Raw genomic sequence first — 20,121 nt, 5'->3', positions numbered from 1 at the left:
AAGTCGGCACATGGGCTACAAAAGAGATGGTTCATTGAAGGACTACGCCCAAAGTTATGGAAGAAGATGAAGATTGTGCCGCCATCATCATACACTGAAGCATACAATCGAGCGATGAACTTAGAAAGTGAGCAGAAAACAAAAAAGAAGAGTAGCTCATTCGAGTCAGAGGATGAAGCGTCTTCGGAAGAAGAGAGTAGCGATGACAAAAAGGGCAGCAAGAAGGTCTGAGCTCTCCAGAAAGATATGATTCGAATGATGAAAGAATTTAAGAACATTCAGAAAGAGACGAAGGGAAATGACCTTTGGTGCACGGAATGTAAGACAAAAGGTCACACGAAGGGATCCTATCCAAAGAACCAGTTCTGCGAGATCTACTAGATCATGGGACATTCCACAAAAGAATGCCCCTTCAATATGAAAACAAGAGGACCTCAATAAGTGCTCCTAACCTAGGAGGCTTCCGTGTCAAGGAGCGGAAACACCAGTAATGAGGGTGCCACGTCGGGAGGGTACAGAAATAATAAGAGAGGGAAGCCTGGGAATCTGAGAGGGCAGCCCTGTTGGACAGACAAAGTCAGCTACAAAAGTTGGCAGTAGAAAAGGAACAGTTGGCAGCTCAAAAGGAGCAGGTAGCAGTAGGAAAGGAGAAAGAGTTGGGGGAAATTGCAAACATGATGTAGTAAGCTCTAGAGCTTCAGATGGAGGCAGAAGCAAAACTCAAGGTTAGGAAAGAACAAGTCTACAAGCTACGGGCGGAGCTGAATGAGTTGAGAGCACGGACGACCACTACGCCAGGGACGCATCCCTCTGTTTAGTATTTATGTATTGATGTACTTGGGTTATTTTGAGTTTTGTTGTATTGTCGTCTGGAGATGCCTTTTCTTTTTGGGGGGGATGATGTTGTCGATAAAATTGTAAATCAGCCGACGGAGGCCTTCGAGAAGGTTCTTGTTATGAAGCCGACAAGCTCTTCGGTAATTGTCATGTAGTCGACGAACCCCTTCGGGAAGGTTCTTTGGAAAGTATATATACACCCGTTTGGGTCATTGTTGTGATCATCATAAGCATTATGTAATATCTTTGGCATATGCGAATAATAAAAGGAGTACTGTTGTTCTTGTCAATTTTCTGTATGCATTAATCTATTTACCAATGCGGTAAACAAATTCTAATAGAGACAAAAATTGCATCCATCTATAACAAGAAAATGTGGATATCTGATATCATCTGGTAGATCAAAACTCCCTGCTCACCCTACCAATCTTCCATGAGTATGAAGTCTATTTGTGCAATAGGAACTAGTACTCCCCAAAGCATATGTACCATAACCTAGATATCTATTCTCTACAAAACCATCACGGACATGTTGACTCTACAAGTAGCCTCTTGCTAACTTGCAACAACTAATCCCATCAACTGTAGATGCTACAAACCCATCCCATAAAAGATGGTATGAACTTGGAGCTAACTCATGTTGTCGGTAAAATGTATAGTGTAGCTGACGAGTAGAATAGTATCCAAACAGACGCATGACACTTGAGTCACCCCTTCGGAAAGGTATATGTACACGTCCGAAATGGAATTGGAATCATTGTGATCATTGTGGTCATTGTATTTAGATTGTAAAAATTAAGTGCATATATGAATAAAGTATCTGTTCTGCATTGAATCGTGCTATACTACATGTGTTAAGTTTCTTACCCTGTACGGTAAACATTTGGCGCTGTCACCAGACGTATCTAGAATGAAGGAATGATATGAAGATTAATGCTGAATTTGCTTAACAAGGATAGGAACAAGGTGAAAGATAAGGATGAACTACGTACAACACAAAAAATTTTAATTTTAGCATATTAGGCAGAGTGTAGGTAGAGACTTCAGCAGATTGCCGAGGGGCACCGAAGGGGTGAAAAGACACAAATGGAGGGAGTGCACTCACCTAGTAGATTGAGGAATGCCGAGGAATTGTTGGAGGAGACTCGACAACAATTAAATTTGGTGGAAGAAACAAAGGAGTTTCTTAACCTATATATGCCGAGGGGAGAGTGTCTAAACGAAAGGGAAGCAACTCACACGGCTCAGAGTGTCGAGGGAGCACGAGCATGGAGTGATCTCTTCGTTCTTGATACATTGGACGAACGGATACAAGTGGAGAATAGAACAACATCACTTGAAGAAGACCTTTCACTAGACAACGCGGTTGTTGGAAACAAGACTGTTATACAGAGCAGCATGGATATACAAAACAATGCGGGTGTGCAAAACAGCGCAGGAGTTTAGAATAGCGTGGGAGCTCAGAACAACGCAGGTACACAAGTACCTCAGAATTAAAGGAAAGTAACGATGGCAGGTCTGAAAGAAAAATTACCCGTCTCACGGTGATGGTACAACAGATCCTATCAAACATTGTAAAACGTGTGAAACCATATGGATGGCAAATGGCGTGACGGATGAAGATGATTGGGCTAGACAATTCCCAGTGACCCTGTGGGGTGTGGCAATAGATTGGTTTTGCGACACCAATCCTCAAAAACTCACTACATGAGAGAATGTTAAAAAAGTATTTATAGCAGAGTTTAGATTGTTGCGAGACGATAATGAAATAGTAGTAGAGATATATAGTACTAAACAAGGAAAGAATGAAACAGTTCGAGCCTATGCCAGACGACTAAAAGAACTAGTCGAAAAGATGGAAAGTCAACCGGCGGATGGTTTGAAAAAATGGTGGTTTGTGGAGGGGGTACAACCGGTTCTAAAAAAGATGAAGATTGTACTATTGGCATCGTACATCGACGCGTGTACTCGTGCAATGGATTTAGAAAGTGAACAAAAGACAAGTAAGAAGAAAAAGCATAAATCCTCTAATTTAGATGATTCATCCTCTAAAAGTAAAAGCAGTGATGAGGAGTCGAACAAGAAGGTGTGAGCATTACAGAAAGATATGCTTTAGATGATGAAAGAATTCAAGAATTTGAAAAAGAATTTGGACACAGTGAAGGGAGAACTGTGGTGCACAGATTGCAAAGAGGATGGCCATACGAAGGGTTTATGCCCAAAGAAACAATTTTGTGACATCTGCCAGGTGGCGGGACATTCCCTGAAAGAGTGCCCGTTTAACATGAAAGCAAAAGGACACTAGCAGGTTTTACTAACACAGGAAGCGTCCAATAACAACAATAACACAAACAATGATGCAATTCGGGTGGATATCGCAATAATAATAGACACGAAAGGGGTGAAAACAATAACAATAACAATGGAGGCCAGAGTCGAATACAGTATGATGCAAGTGGATGGCCGATGATACAGTGTCGAGCATGCAATCTTTGGGGTCACTTCACTAGGGACTGTCCTACGAAGGAGACACCACAACTACTATGCAGATGGTATGGTCCAAGGGACCACGAAGATGCAAAATGTCCAAAGCAAGGCGTAAATCTATTAAGCATTGAAACATGTGATGAGGAGGTATTGGCGATCACACGAGAACAGGTGAAGAAAGCGAAATATCTGAATGCGGAAGAAGAGAAGGAGAGGTTACAAAAAGCACAAACAGAGATAGAAAAGCAGATGACACAAGTAAAGGACACTGCTGAAACTTCGAAAAGAAACTTGGCAGAACAAAACATGGTGAAACAGATAATGCAAATGGAAGTGTCGATTAAACTAAATGACCTTACGATGCCATAGTTGTGTACGACTATTATAAATATGACGCCGTCCCTGAGAGTGATAGAGGAAGCAAAGGATAGTAAGGAAACAACGATGGCAGCAACAGACCTGATGCTGCTGGTGCATACGACAGGAAGACACTTTGCAGTAGTGGAGATGGGCATTTTGGGTACTGTGTTGACTGATACAATTGTAGATGGAGGATCGAGGGTGAATATGTCGCCGAAAGATATTTGCAAAAAGCTTGGACAACCTACACTATGGCCACCTACTTTCCAGTTACTCACAGCAGATCAGCATGGGATAAATCCGTTGGGAACTTTGATGGCACAACCGGTAACAATTGGGACACAACCATTTTTATTGGATTTTGTGGTCATCCCATTGAAGAGAAGAGGGTACGACACCATTCTGGGACGAGGGTGGCTTGTGCAGGCAAAGGTAAAGCACGATTGGAAACAGAACACCCTGTCCATGCAGAAAGGAGGCAGGAGATTTATAATTGATTTGCATACACAAATGGTAGGGGAAGAAGCAGCACCGTTAGACTCAGAAGGTGAAGGCGAGGGTGACAACAAAGGGAAAAAGAGGATGGAACCAGATGAAGAAGGGGTGTTGAGATTAGGAGGGTCAACTAATGACGACCTAGATTTGGTGAATGGACTGCTCCACTGGCAAATGGAAGATTACAAGGTCTTTCCGAGCTGCAACATGTTGAGTGTCGAGGAAGAAAAAGCAGGCAATGAGTTCCCGAAGGAGTATAGTGAACTGAAGGAGGGAGAAGCGCAGATGGATGAAACACCAGGCCATATGTTCAGTAAAGATAAACCGATGAAGTATGAAAAGCCTATGATGAAAAAAATGAATTTGGGTGATGGGGAAAATCCGAAGAACATTCTAGTAGGAGATGATTGGGACCCAGTGTTGAAGGCGGCAACATTCAAAATATTCATGGAGTACAAGGATGTTTTTGTTTGGACATATAAAGACTTAAAAGGAGTGCCATCAGAGCTATGTGTTCACTGGATACCATTGATTGAAGGTGCAGTACCTGTATAGAAGCAGCCATACCAAATGAATAAGAACTATGCAACATAGGCCATAGAAGTTGCACAAAACCGGCAAAAGGCATGGCACGATAAGCACTTAAAATTAAACAACTTTCAACCGAGCCAGCTAGTATTGAAGTATAACGGACGGAATGAAATTAGACCTGGGAAGTTCAAAGTTAAATGGGTCGAACCATACAAGATACGGGAAGTTGGCTATAATGGAGCAATTAAGTTGTGGACATTGGACGGAAAAGAATACCAAATGCAGTGAATGGATCGAAGTTAAAAATATACCATGAAAGAAATGGTCTCCCGTTGACAAACAACTGAGAAAAGAAAAAATGACTATAAATAATGTATATATGTATAGTAAGTAAATAAAATATGGAGTAAAAGTGCGAAGTAGTAAAAGGGAAAAAAAAAAATGAAGTATTAAAAGAGCAGGAAGTGAAATCAAAATATAATGGTGAAATCAAACTTTAAAAGCAATGGGAGTATGGCCTACCATATGGCTTGAGTCCGTATGGACTTAAGAGGCACACCACAGAGGTATTAATACTCTGTACGGCTAGAGGAAAGTCAGAAGAAAATAAAAACTTGCATAAGACCATACGACGAATGGTAAACGAGAGCACAGAAAGAGGAATTGGAAGCCGTACGGCCAGAGGAAGAACACGACTAAAAGAAGACAATTGTACGATTGGTAAAGAGTGGGAACAACTGCATTTGGCATGTAGTCATAAACTATGAACAACTCCATTTGGCGTGTAGCTTAGAAAATATATATACTTGAAGCTATATAGGTTGTACGGCTGAAGCTATATGAAAAGGCAGTCCGTACAGTAAAGAACTGAAATTGGAGTTAAGAAGAGGACCGCACGGCCACCCAAGAAGGAAAAGAGATCAGTCATAAGGCGAGAAAATGATCGTACAACCCCAAGAAAGTTGTGCAGGCATGTGAAATCTACCATACAGAAGACAAGAAAGGTTAATACTGGAAATCTAGACACTATATGTAGGTAGCTGGGAATTGTACGGGATTCAGGAATAGGAGGAGACCGTATGAAGATAGAAAGGGAGAAGGAGGGCCGTACGGCGTACGACAGGAAAGTGACTGAAATTGACTGTACAGTATGTGGCGGTACGGTGTGTGAAAGCTATATAAACTTGGGAGCCGTACGGATCATTGGAAATGACAGGAAGGAAAGGATACAAAGCCGTACAGTCGGAGGAGTTAAAGTTGTTTCAAAATAACAAGGAAATCATATAGAGCATTCTAAAAAGAACAAAAGGAAGGAAAAACAAGCGTAAAGTCAGGACAGGAAAGCACAAAACAGAAAATTTGTACAGTGATCAGCAATGGAGAGGAAAAACAAGCCGTATGGCAAATCAGATAGGAAGCTAAGCCGTGCCATCACAAGAGGAGCCGATTTAGTAAGGAAGGAGAAGAATTTTTGTGTGTCGAGGGATAATTGGCCCAACCTGGCAGAGGAAAGAGGAAGTGGAAGAGCAAAAATAAATAAAAAATGACGACAAATCAAAACAGTTAAGAATGAGTAACATATGATGCCAAAGGGAAGGGAAAGACATAAACAGGTAGAAAACGCAAGTAGTTGGCTGAAACAGTGTGGAATCAAAAGAAAATCACAAAAATGGTGTGTTTCATGGAGTTTTGTGTGGCTTTGGGAGTGCTAATTTGGTCTTGGCGGCAGGGGTGCTACCCCTCAACCCTGGGGTTATCAGTTGGGGGAAGTGTGACCAATTGATGAGACTTGGAGCTGCTATAGGCATGAGTGTTTGTATGTCAGAGGTGGCACTCGGAGTAGGTGTTTGGATGTGAGGCTATCTTGGTGGATGCATATAGAGCTTGGGAGGAGCTGATCATCCAGTTGAAGGCAATACAACGACATTGGCTCAGGGCACCCAGGAGTTGGAAGTAGAGAAAGCAGCACGGGTGGCTATCAAGGTCAGCTTGATTAAGGAAACAGTATTGTGTTAGCAGAGGCTACATATGCAACATGGTTTCAAGACCAGTTTGGTGCAGGCACGGAACAAATGTGAGGTGACAGAAACAGATCTATAGTTAGTCAGTTACTGTATTTTGTTTTGTTAATTGTCATTCGGAGACGACTTTTCTTTTGGGGGGATGATGTTGTCGATAAAATGTAGTGTAGCCGACGGGTAGAATAGTATCCAAACGGGTGCGTGACGCTTGAGTCACCCCTTCGGAAAGGTATATGTACATGTTTGAAATGAAATTGGAATCATTGTGATCATTGTAGTCATTGTATTGAGATTGTAATCATTAAGTGCATATATGAATAAAGTATCTGTTCTGCGTTGAATTGTGCTATACTACGTGTTAAGTTTCTTACCCTATACGGTAAACAACTCACACTTGCACAAAATTGATTCCTCTACTTGAGGGTCAAAAGAAAAATGAGGAGCACTCCTCACTGTGTCGTGATAAAATGCACCGATCTCCATTAGAGTCTCATCATCATCAAACCAAGAACCAATAGATAGCTCCAATCTTTGTCTTTGGACAACTGGTTGGACAGGATCCCAAGTAAATCTCTTAGCAAACCCAACCACAAAATTCCTACAGGAAAGCATTGTAGCCAAAGTCTCTACAATCTTTCCCACTAAACACCGAATACCGTGAGAAGCCCGAATGGGAGTACCCTTAGAAACTCTGATTGGCACCTCTTGCAATTCCAGACTCTTAAGCAAATTCTCTATTAATGACTTTGTGCAGTAGAAATTATATGAAGAAGCATGAACCTACTCCCCTATAACCCACAACTGATTTATCTGAAATGCGGCACTACCAACTGTTTATCACTATCAGCTATATGAGATGAAGTGATAGATATGCTTCCAGTAAAAGGAAACAAATCCCTTTGAGAGTTTGTCTCTGAATCAGATGATAACTTGCCCAAGTCCAGTGAAGAAGAGGGAGTAGTGTCAGGAATTGGCACACAACTCCCCAAAGAGTCCACTACTATCACATCAAGACTCTCAATAACTTGTTCCACATTATTTGTCGATGTGCTAACTACTGGGGAACCTAGTACAACAAGAAGCTCTTTGCAGTCCTCCAATGACACACTTATCTTATTTGTAGCATTGCACTCATAGCAAGGATGGATGTAATTGCATCGTCATCACATCCATCATCCCTATTTGTGAAAGTCAACTCACCACCAACCACCACCATATGTAGCTGAATTGAATCTAGGGAAAGTGTAGACTGTGTACGCTTGAACTCCATGACCGCCTCTCTCAACTACAACTGCAAATCCTAGAGAGCCAATTGGATGCTCTCCAACACCGCAGAAGTTGCCTTAAGATCATGGGTGAGATCAACCACCCCCGCTTTTCCTAACAATGTCTTATAACAAGTGTTGCCCCACTCAAGAAGGTAATCCTTCTCAGCTGCCAACCGTAAATAATGATGCTTCAAGATCCTGACAACTTCTCGAAGTGAATGAATCTCTGCTAGGGAAAGGAAACTACAACCATACTCATCTAACATACCTTGACCAAATGCAACTAATATCTTCTGGATAGCATCATAATGCTCAAGAGTTGAACAAATATCACTACCCCTCACCTTCTGCTGTTTGGTCACATGATGTCTTTGCATACCATGGTTCATACATAAGCTCTCTAACTCACTATTTGCACTGTGATAGGAATTTGTATCCTCTCTACTCACTGCATGATCACTAATATCATGTGCACTAACAACATTGCACATGTTCATCAACGAGGTACTTCTACAAGGTACCTCTATAAACAACTCATCTAAAGTGGAAGTCGTTGCTATATCCTCACGAATCTCTTCTTCCTCCTTAACCATAAGTCTGTGTAGAATAGGATCCTAAGACCTATCATCATCCCATGACAACTCCAAGTCATCACTTGATGTTTGACATGATAATTCAGACTCATTGCAGCATGAAACATCCTCATAGAAATCAATAGAGATGCCCATAATGCTAGTTTCGGCATCATCTAATTGAGACTCCTTTTCTATCTCATGTTGTTGCATACACGACTCAATGTCAACATGTGGATCAACATCACTATGACATGAATCTACATTGTGTAACTCCTCAACACTCAATTTGTTAGTGTTATCACCAAGTGATTCCATGCCCTTGTCTTTAACACATGAGAAGACTGTTGTCCCCTGCACTAAGCCAACACTATGATTGCTGCTATAAAAATCAGAACTGTCAGTGCTCATATCCTCCTCGCATTCTTCAATAAAAACACTCTCATTAGAAAAGACTAGACTAGCAGTTCTATCAACTGCATCTTCTGCACTCATACTGTCCACAACATTATCAATATACTCACATAAGGGACAGCTGTCTTGAAAATCACACCCTGTATTACCCATATCCCTGCTACTACCAATTGATGTAATCCCATCAAAGGTAGTTGGGATGTCCTCAGCATTTTCCAAATCACTAACTCTGGAACCCTCAAATTGCTAGAACTCAATATTGCTGTCCTCCAATGAAACAGATACATCCACATGTCCCTATGTAGAATCTGCAACATCATAACTGCACATAGAACTAGCAGTTGTCCCACTAAGCACAGTATCATCTTCACCATAATCACTAGTTGCTGAAAACTTATTGTAAAGACTCTTGAATGCCCTCTATGAAAAACTCTAGTTTCTCTTCTTGCATTCTTCATGAAGCGGACTTATTGAAAAGGAAACCATAAACCTAGCTTCCTTGTCAACTGTCAGCGGATCTAAAAGTCTTGTATTTAGCCTTTCTTGTATTTGCCTCAATTTCTTCATTTCATTTACCAGGACGCGTGTTTGTTTTCTGAAATGTGTCACACTACTCAATTGGTTTCCATATTTACTGAATTTCGTGAATTTGTCCATGATTAAAATAATCCGCGAGAGTGTTGATCACTCGCAAATTAAGTGTGGAAACTCAGAATTTCCAACCCCGCAAGATGGCAGGAAACCACTCCAATACAATTTTAATGAGCCTTATTGGCTCATTCCTTATGCTGTAGAAGTAAAATTACTTTCCTTGCTTTTTTGATAGTTTGTGATTTTTGTATTTTTTTGGATTACATACTTTTCAAATTTTGAGAAGAAAAAAGAACAATGCATATAAATAAGTTCCAATCCACACTCTTACTTATAATTTTGCCAAGATACACAATGAATTGGAGCTGTATGAAATGCACATTTATTAAATACCTGAAATGCAAGGAACTTGGTATGCACGTTGGGTCTTAGTAAGAGAAGGTATCAATCAAGAATAAACCCCAATATTTGCGTGGGCCTCTAGGAATGCAATCGTTGACCTGCAAAGGTGTAATGCTGGCCAAACTTGCACTAGCAATGTCTCAAAAACAGATTGCAGCCATGGAAATCTGAATGCTGCTCCTCTATGTATAAATGCGGCCCTTGATGCTTGACGCCAATCACTTGTACTACCCCAACAAACGCTATTTCTTCCTTTGTATTGATTCAATAATGGAACGACTAGACCTGCCACAATTCACCATTATCAAGAATGGCTCAAAGTGCAAGCAAAGACATGGTGTCCAACCATGAAATTTCTTCAAAACCCTCGACCAACTTCTCCACAAAATGCAAACAAAAAATATCCAAGAATGATTTCATTTGCAACAAGTCATTGCTTTTATAATAATAAAACAAATCTTCCTTATCACTCCAATAGTTAGCTTCATGAAGGACCTTTTCACTTAAATGCCCTTTGCTTTGTACATAGGCACACATTTGAATAATATAATTTTAGAACTACCTTTGGTTCCAAAGACAACCTTTTTATCAATATCATGATATTCTGACACACGAAGTCATTGTTTCCTATGCCCAAGATTTTAAACTTTTCAACCCGGATCCAATGAGCAATGATACTAAGGCGACCAATATGCACTACCAACAAAAATAACAACTTTAGTGCATTTAATTAAATAATAATCATAATTCACCCTTTTTGCAAAAACGACTGAAGAAGCATTAGAATCAAAATTTGACAGCACATGAGTGATCTTAATAAAGAAAGACAATGAATGAACCTAACAAGGCGACTTGCTAAAAATACACGCTCCCTCCAAGATTCTTAGAGCCGGAAGTAGAAGCCAAAAATAAAAATTGAGATCATCATTCAACTCCTCTAACTCATCTAGGCTCATCGAAACCATCCATTGACTTACAATAAATAGTAAGTCCCACCAAACAGAGCCATAACCCCAAATAGGGTCCTGTAATCACTAGTATTAACCTACAAGGACCTAGTAATAGGCTAAATCCATCCACTATCATGGTCTTACTAAAAAGGGGACATTACAGGGTGATGAAACCCTCTGCATGTCTGCACTATTTTAATCAAACATTTGGCTTGGAGTTGCTAATACAAACTATACCCAAATGTGTTTGTGAAGATCCATACAAACCGCATGGAACTTTCTTCTTAGATGACACATGATTTGGGCTCCTCAAGCATTTACTCTAGAGTCAAAATTGAGTTGACTATCGACTCAACTCGTTATACACCCTTCTATTTAACATAAATATATGCACTTGCATAAATGTACCCATAAACAAAGTTGCAGTGACATAATTGTCATTCTAGAATGGGAAAAATAACTCATAAAACAAACTAGCATATGAAAAGTAACATCATACATTACACATCTAAATTACATTGTGCAAAATCCTTTTCACAGCACATCACCATTGATGAATGTATGAGCAATTTCAATGCTCAAATAACTACGTACATCACTAATTATGGTTGTAAGCATAGTTCCAAAAATCGCCATGAAATCGCCGAAATCGCCGAAATCGCGATAAGATTCATGGCTCCCGATTTTTTTGAAATCGGAAATCGCTGGTGGCGATTTTTTCTTGTGAATCGCCTGAATCGCCAAAATCGGCGATTCATGGCAAAAATCGCCAAAATCGCCATCGTGAATCTCCAAAAATCGGCCGCGGCAGCAAGGATAGAAAGTTCAATTTTTTTTTAAAAACACATGTTTTATTTGCTTTCTAAGTTGACTTTCCTCTTTGTTATAACCCTAAAGAGCCTTCTATTTGCTTAGTATGAGTAGAAGAGAGGAAGAGTGAGAGAGAAGAAGAGAAAAGAGAATCCATAGGTTTCCAACCGGCAAGAAGGAAGAGCACCAAAGAGATTAGAAGTCCATTTGGGGAGGCCATAAATTGCATTGGGAGCATTAAGGAGTCAATATCAACACTCCTCAACTCATTTGCAAGAGGTAAGTGTTGGTTTTTTTTTTGCATGTTAGTGTAGTATGCATTTTTTGTTAAATTTTTTTAGTGTTCATTTGCAAATCTTGAATGTTTTTTATTTTTAGTTTTACTAAATTGCAAACTAGGGTTTGTTGTTTTGTAGTTTTTGTTTATTAGTTGCAAACTTTGATTTTTTACATGAATTTTTTTATTGCAGCAGCCCTTTGCTTTCATTTTCCAATTTCCACAATGGGTAAAAAAGATGAATGCTGGAAATATAATGAAGAGTTTCCTGGGAGAACCAAATATCAAACAAAATGTATATTTTGCAAAGAAAAAATAAATTCGGGAGGTATCTATAGATTGAAATACCACATTGCTGGCATACCTGGCCATGATGTCACAGTTTGCACTCAACAAACCGCTGAGGCAAAACGCTCTTGTTTAGTGGCATTAGAAAAAATTGAACAAGACAAGTTGACTAAGAAAATGCAACTTGAAGGGTTAAGAGGTATTGGCTCCCGTGCTCCCACATCCGCAACCGCATCTACATCTGCAAGTGCATCTGCATCAGCTTCCGCATCCGTAGGTTGTGTTGGAGAGGGTTCTTCTAGGCCTCCTTTTCATCCTAGTGCTAGTGCTCATGTGAGTGTTAGTGGTAGTCGGTCTCATACTGAGACAGAGTCCAACACCAACCTATTGTGGCCTAGAGTGCGGAAAAGCAGAATGGATAGTTACTTTGTGCCCCGCACTACTCCTGGCTCCCAACCCACGCTTGAGGGCATGGGTTTGAACAAGGAGATTCATGATGCTGCCAGAAAAGAGATTTGCAAATTCTGGTACTTTTGCAACATTCCATTTATTGCAGCCAGGTAATTGATTCTTTTTTCTTTGTTATCTTCAAAGTTAAAGTTAAAAGTAAAAGTAAAACTTTAATTATATCTACTTGTTTTATGATTTTAGTTTTGGACATCTAAATTTCTAATCAATATCATTATCTATTTGTGACAGGACTCCTTATTGGCAGAACATGATAGATGCAGTTACCATTTGTGGTCCGGGGTTTAAAGCCCCAACTGAGGCTGAGTTGAGTGGATACCTCTTGGAGGAAATGGTTGAGGATATGAGGCGTGAGCTTGAGGACAACCGAAAGGAGTGGATTGAAAAGGGTTGCACCATCATGACTGATGGTTGGACAGATAAGAGGGGAAGAACACTCCTCAATTTTCTTGTATCCTGTGAAGGTGATTGATCATTCTACTTTCCTACATACATAATTTTGAATCGTGATTGACTATTTCAAATTTTGATTTGTTGATTGCTAATAGTAATTATAATTCGTTGTTTTGTTACTTGTAAGATATACCATGTTCCTCAAATCCATTGATGCTTCTGCTCATGTAAAAAACGCCACATACTTATGTGAGGTTATTGAGGAAGTTATAGCAGAGGTGGGGGAACAACATGTGGTACAAGTGGTGACGGATAATGCAGCAAGTTATGTTGCTGCAGGTAAACTTTTAACTTTTTAAGTTTTGAAAATAAATTTATTTGAATTTTGAACTTTTTCTAATTCTAACTTAGAATTTCTAAGTTTCCTAAGTTCTAACATGTTTGAAATTTGAATTTCTAATTATCTTAAAATTGTTGTAGGCAAAATTTTGATGGAGAGGCACCCCACCATATTTTGGTCCCCTTGTGCAGCACACTGCCTTGACCTCATGTTGGAGGAAATTGGCAAACTTGAGTGGGTCAAGTCATGTGTGGAAAGGGCAAAAAACATATGTAAGTTTATTTATAATCATTCATTTGTCCTTAGCACAATGAGGAAGTACACAGGAGACAAAGAGTTAGCTCGTCCAGGGATCACGAGGTTTGCCTCGAATTTCATCACCTTGCAGTCCTTGTTGACATCAAGGGATGATTTGAGGAGCATGTTTGTTGGGCGGGAGTGGATTTCATCTTCCTATGCTACGACCACTGCAGGGATAGATGTGGTGGATTGCATAGTTGATGATGATGGTTTTTGGAAACCTGCTAGAGAAATACTTAAGGTAATTTTATTGCAATTTAACATTTAATATTTTACAGTTTACTATGCTAATTGTTTAATGATTTAGTTTTACCTTATATTATTGAATTATTCTATGTTTAAGTTTTGACTCAAATTTTTGTTTTACTTTATATGTAGGCCACTGAGCCTCTTGTATCTCTCCTACGAACTGCTGATGGGGAGAAGCCCTCTATGGGCTACATATTTGAGGGCATGGATAGGGCCAAGGAGGCCATTAGAGCTCAGTATGCAGGAGTGCAGGAGAAGTATGCCCCTATTTGGGACATCATTGATAGGAGATGGCAAAATCAGCTCCACAGACCCATCCATGCAGCAGCTTACTTTTTGAATTCGGCATTTCGTTTCCGTCCTGATTTCAAGGCGGATGAGGAGGTTCTCACCGGATTATATACAGTGATCCAGAGGTTGAGTACTGATGAGGATAGCAGTGCTGCAATTATTGAGCTTGATAAGTTCAATAATAAAGAAGGGCCACTTTTCTCTAGCAGGGTAGCCATAGATGCTCGGGAAACAATACAGCCAGGTAAAAATTAAATAATATATTCAATGTTCATGAATCTAGATTCTAAACTTAAAGTTGATTATGTAATTTTAGAGTTAACTTGTAATTTGTAATTTGTAAATGAGACTAATTATTTTTATTTTCCCTTATTTCAGATAGATGGTGGCAAATGTTTGGGGCCACAACCCCAAAACTTCAAAAAATTGCCATTCGTATTCTGAGTCAGCCAAGCAGTGCTTCTGGATGTGAGCGCAGTTGGTCCATGCTCGAGCACATCCACTCGAAGAGGAGAAACAGGTTGACAGTGCAGAGGTTGAATGATCTTGTCTTCGTTCATTACAACCTCCGTCTTAGGATCAGACAGATTTTGGGCACTGACTCCTCTCCGATCATTTTGGAGGAGATTGATCCAGAATCAGAGTGGCTCACAGAGGTTGTAGATCCAGTCTTCACTGAGGAAGACCGTGCATGGATTGACCAGGTGGATATAGAGGCTGAGGCAGCTAGAGCACGTTCTTCAGGCATTGGTAGACGCACACGTGCACGCACAGACACAGGCCCTAGCGACATTCGTGAGCCCATCTTATATGCGGGAGATATGGCTCGACAGTCCTCTAGGACCTACATTAGACGCCTTGCTACTAGGCAGACTGGATACTCAGAGGCTGAGGCTGAGGCTGTAGCCGAGCTTGAGGATGATGTTGAGGATGATGATGACTATGAGCCTGAGGCTTGAGCTGGAGCCTTGTTTTTATATTTTGTTTACAGATATTGATACTGAATCATTGATAGACATATGTTTCAAAGTTTCAAAGTTTCATGGATCTTCATCTTAGATTCTTACATAAATTTATGATTTGATGTCTTATGGATCATCTTACATACATTCTATGATTTAAATCATTATGATCATTTGATTTCTATTTACTTCAGCTAGCCTACAATTTACATTTTAGATAACATAGTTACGTATGTGATGGATTTTATGTTTCATGTTTATGTATGTTAAGTTTTAACTTCTATTTGATGATGTTATAGTGTGCTTAAGTTATATTCAATAAAGGGTGCATGAAATAAGTTTTAAATTGTTAAAATCTTTAAATTTAAAGGGTTTTTTCAAATTTGCCGATTCATCGCCGATTCATTGCCGATTCACGATTCGATTTGGCCTTGCCGATTCCGATCCGATTCCGATTCACGTTTCTTTGGTTGTAAGACATGATGAAACTTGAGAACTGTTCTATGCTTTCTATACATACTCCCTTGCTGATTTTAGTTGCTGGAATGCTTCAAATCTGATTTCTAATTCTACAAATCTGGTGGGTTTTTCAAAGGGCTCAAATATTTTATGATGGGGCCATTTCAATCTTACCTTTATCCTTTCGTTGGCATTTGTGCATCTTGAAGACTCTCTTGGATCAAATATATATCTAGTCCCTTCGACTGGTGAGTAAATGCAACAAAGCTGAATAATTGGCTTAAGCAGTAGAGAATTTATTTCAGCATCTGTTATTACAGTGGGGAACAAAAAGCCTCTTTGGCGAAGTCAGTGATGTCTTATCATGCTATAATATGGTATGAGGGTTATGAATTGGCTTAAGACAAATAAGTCATCAGTTATGAAATGAAAAACTCTCAAGGATTTACTTGTGCAACAATCCTGCATCATATCCCAAAAGGAAAACAGCTTATGAAGTTGCATTTTCTCTTGCCAAAAGATGGCCTAAGTGTTAGCAATGCCACTGAACTTAGTTATTGCATGTGGATGTATCCCTGATCTTGGCATAGTGTCTTGGATGTCCAAAATGCCTGGAGACTCTGACAAAATGTCCCATTGCCATCACTTTGACTTACGAAAAAATGAAGATGTCTCAAGGATGTTTTTAATTTTCCTGTACCAGGGATGTGTTGCAATATCCGTTACCATTTGAAGAATGTTAATATGTCTCTCAACTTGGGTGAGAAGTCTTTCTTCTAAACTCAAAAACTAATTTGAAAAAGGCATTTTTGTTTCTGTTACTCTATAACTATATGGTCACCTACCATCTCCAGAATCCAGCAATTATCTTATTTTGTTCTCCGTCACCATGATTTTATCTGAAAAACTCTAAGAAACACCGGATTTGAGGCCTTTCCCAAAAGGCCTACATATTGCTATCAATAATTTGGCAGATTTTCTCTATGAGTTTTTTTTTTAAAATTACTTTTTAAATCAAAGAACCTTGAGATGGAAATATAAACAAGGTGCAGGAAGGGAGCTAACCCAGCTCCAATCAGTGTGATGCTTTGAAGGCAAGATTAATTTCTTTCAAATGACTTCTATTTACTCCATGTTGACATGCTTAATAAATTACCTTTCATTACTGTGGGTTCAAGGTTTTCTGCAAGAAAATCAAATTTTATGTTCCTTTCTTGATGTTCCAACTTCTGCATTGCAGCCCCTACCCATTCTGAATAAAAATGGGAGAGAATATCCATGAATTTGTCACAAGGTGACCAAAAGTCCAAGATAAAGATTGTGAGCATGTGGTTGTTGATAGACTCACTAAATGCACACTTTCATGCCTTATCTTCAAGATTCAAAGTCTCAAAAGTGGCAAATCCATTTTCCAGAGAAAATTCTAGACTTCATTGATTAACAAGGAACACTGTAAGTGATAGGGACAGCAGGTTCCTTGAATTTCTTTCAAACAAACCTACTTTTTAATAAGTAGGTTTCTTGTGCTTTGCACAGATTTTTTATCCTCAAGTGTTATCTATGACACAATACTAACTCTAATGAAATGAACATTTTATTTGTATAATTCAGTTTGAGATAGCTTTATATTTTTCAGAATGTTTTAATATGTATACAACTGTAGTCTCATGCTCTTGTTTTTTTCGGTTGGTTATGCCTTGAGTTCCTTGGTTGCTTCCTCCCTTCCCATATATAAATCTTTGCTACAATCACTTATGATGACTTTAAAAATAGAGATGACAAAGCTATTCCTGCGTAAGGATGTGATCAAATATTTCTAATACAAACTGAGAAATGAAGGTATAGATTGGTATAGAGAAGATTAACGCAGCCACACTAGCTTTTGGTGTGAACATAAAGTATTTTTTAAATGCAGAAGTTCTTTCTATCTGTTATATAATGAATGAAGCGTTGCTTTCAAAATGTCATTGTAATGCTTTTGGTTGCCGATGCAATTTAAGTTTTTTCAACAATTGTATTTTTCACATAGCATTTGGTTTTAACTTTCTTGTGTATAGCTTATACCATTTATTTGCCTGCATGGTATAAATATCACAATTACACTTTAAAATTCTAGTACGATATTACCATTTGTCTTCTTTATGAAATGATGTATTTGTATATTGTCAGGTGTTTTGAGTGGAAAGTATACACCTGAGAATCCTCCAAGTGGTCCACGGGGTCAAATCTACAACAAGGATTTCCTTACAAGAGTAACTTTCCTAGATACTACTTCCATTTCTATTATGGAATTCTTTAAAAAAAATTATCATGTTCATCCTTAATTTGTCACTGATTCATTAGTTCTCATACTCATGCACAGGTCAGACCTCTTCTAGATCAACTCAAGACAACTGGAGAAAAGTATGGCAAGACTTCTATACAGGTTCTGTATTTAGAGTCTAGACACTTCTGTTCACCATTGTCCTTTCCCTTAAAAAATAAAATATACAAGATATATCACTAATATAATTCTAACACAGAAACTCAAATTATACAATAATTTGGGTATATTGCATGTAGATAAATAAAATGCATAATAATAACATATAAATCAAAAAATCAATAATAAAAATTCTGCATGCCTGGTAAATTTGGTAGCAAATCCTGTACAGCTAAATATATTTACCCATCAGCACTGCCCTTCACATAGCTGGACAGATTGTGATAAAAGGAAAATTTTAAAAATTAACAATTTTTTCCTAAATTTATTGATAAATGAGTCAGCAAATCCTTTCAAGTTATTTGGAAAAATCTCAGTGTATCAATCTTCATAAATATTTGATGTATTAAGCTGTAGAAAATAGCAGAAATGAAACCGTTAAATATAACTCTTACTTCACACCCTAGCTATTATATATATATTATTATTGCAGACAGAATGGCCTGCAAACAATAAGCCTGTTTATGCTGTTTTGTTTGGGGTTCAATTCTGAGTCTTGATCTAATAAAAATGATCAATGACTTAAAAGGTAGATTGGACTGTTAATTTATTAAAGCTGGATGTCATGCAGGTTGCACTCAATTGGCTAATTGCCCAGGGAAATGTTGTGCCTATTCCAGGAGCCAAAACACCAGAGCAGGTTTTTCACATGCAATTTCTATTCTGAAACTTACATGTTATAAATTGTTTCTTTGTTATACAAGAATCAAATGATAATGGAATTGAAAAAATGGGTGCCTTTTCAGGCACAAGAGTTTGGCGGAGCCCTTGGGTGGAGCTTAACAGAAGAAGAAGTGAAGGAGCTTCGAGATATTGCTTCAAAACTGAGACCAGTACAAGGTTTCCCCGCAGAGAGATTATAAGAATCTCTACTTTACAGATAAAAGCGTAGCAGTATTTTTGCTCTTATACTTAATAAATGGAGTGTGATTTTTCTGGAGTTGATTTAAATCCTCTTTACAAACACAGTGATCATCCTCTACTTGTACGCAAAGGTCCCAAGCAAATTATCTTTTTGACTGTCCCGTGACAGTGGGGTTTATTATGATCGCCCGCCACCTCTCTTTATTTGAGGATTCTACTGTAATTCATGTTTCATGACCACAAGCCACAGATAACCATAATGCATTTACTTCAGAGACCAATGTTCATTGTAAGAATCTAAATGGTCCTCCAATATCACTTTCAGTGCTTTTGAGACTCTATATGTTGTTTTGTATCTGATCCATCATTACGAGAGGAAAGAACAGATGGATCAGTGATATGATTCAAAGGTTGATTAAATAATCTTAATACAGTGAAATCCAATGGCGAAAAGTAATTTATATGGGCTGTGGAAATCTCATGCCTACTGTTATACTCCAATATAAAACATAATAAGAAGGCATGGGCTAAATTGGAAATAATGATGGGGTGTGCAAGCATTCTATTTAGCAAAAGCATAATAGCATCTTGCAAGTGCTATATTTTATCAATTTCCTTTTGACAAGACATTTGGAAGGTTATACAATTTCCTCTTGTATTTGAGTGAAAGGGGAAGGCTCAAACGAATACAGGGAAAAACTAGCAACAGTAACTGCACAAATTATGGAAACAAATAAACATAGCAATAATAATTGCAAGAAAATATTGTTAATGGATAAATGCTCAAAGTTAGATTCACCAAATTATATATATATATGAGTTTTCTGCAATACTGACTTTTGTTGAAATAGGCATGAAAATCCTAAACTGATCTGGTGAAATCCGTTGTTGCGTTGGAAGAAATTGATCTTCAACGGGAGCAGGCAAAGCAAACTCAAGACTTATAGGAGTTGAAATAGTAATCAATGTTCAAAGGACAACCCTCTTTAGTTACACCTGAGGTATGGAAG

At 38.7% G+C, this 20,121-nt stretch overlaps 3 protein-coding genes across 3 annotated transcripts in view; all 3 read left to right on the top strand.

Moving 5' to 3' along the window:
• Nucleotides 1-19,653, top strand: part of LOC149542644 (NAD(P)-linked oxidoreductase superfamily protein) — a 116,705-nt gene extending 97,052 nt beyond the window's left edge. Inside the window, exons 8-11 of the mRNA XM_089797530.1 lie at nt 17,935-18,017; nt 18,128-18,190; nt 18,819-18,887; nt 18,994-19,653. Coding sequence (XP_089653656.1) covers nt 17,935-18,017; nt 18,128-18,190; nt 18,819-18,887; nt 18,994-19,110 — 332 coding nt within the window. The 3' untranslated portion in view covers nt 19,111-19,653. The remainder of the gene's footprint in view (nt 1-17,934; nt 18,018-18,127; nt 18,191-18,818; nt 18,888-18,993) is intronic.
• On the top strand, nt 12,064-13,258 carry LOC149542646 (uncharacterized). Its single transcript, XM_089797532.1, has 2 exons — nt 12,064-12,863; nt 13,003-13,258. The coding sequence occupies exons 1-2, from the start codon at nt 12,190-12,192 to the stop codon at nt 13,241-13,243; spliced, it is 915 nt and encodes a 304-aa protein (XP_089653658.1). The 5' UTR covers nt 12,064-12,189; the 3' UTR covers nt 13,244-13,258.
• Nucleotides 13,354-15,381, top strand: LOC149542645 (uncharacterized). The gene is made up of 4 exons (XM_089797529.1): nt 13,354-13,503; nt 13,645-14,045; nt 14,183-14,588; nt 14,723-15,381. The coding sequence occupies exons 1-4, from the start codon at nt 13,359-13,361 to the stop codon at nt 15,301-15,303; spliced, it is 1,533 nt and encodes a 510-aa protein (XP_089653655.1). The 5' UTR covers nt 13,354-13,358; the 3' UTR covers nt 15,304-15,381.
• Nucleotides 19,654-20,121: the final 468 nt, after the last annotated feature.

Source organism: Cupressus sempervirens, chromosome 8 (assembly GCF_028749045.1).
Source record: "Cupressus sempervirens isolate cs-2001-9-10 chromosome 8, ASM2874904v1, whole genome shotgun sequence".
NCBI classification, from domain to species: Eukaryota; Viridiplantae; Streptophyta; class Pinopsida; order Cupressales; family Cupressaceae; genus Cupressus; species Cupressus sempervirens.
The sequence above is the reverse complement of the archived record's forward strand: the minus strand, read 5'-3'. Positions and strand labels throughout refer to the sequence as shown.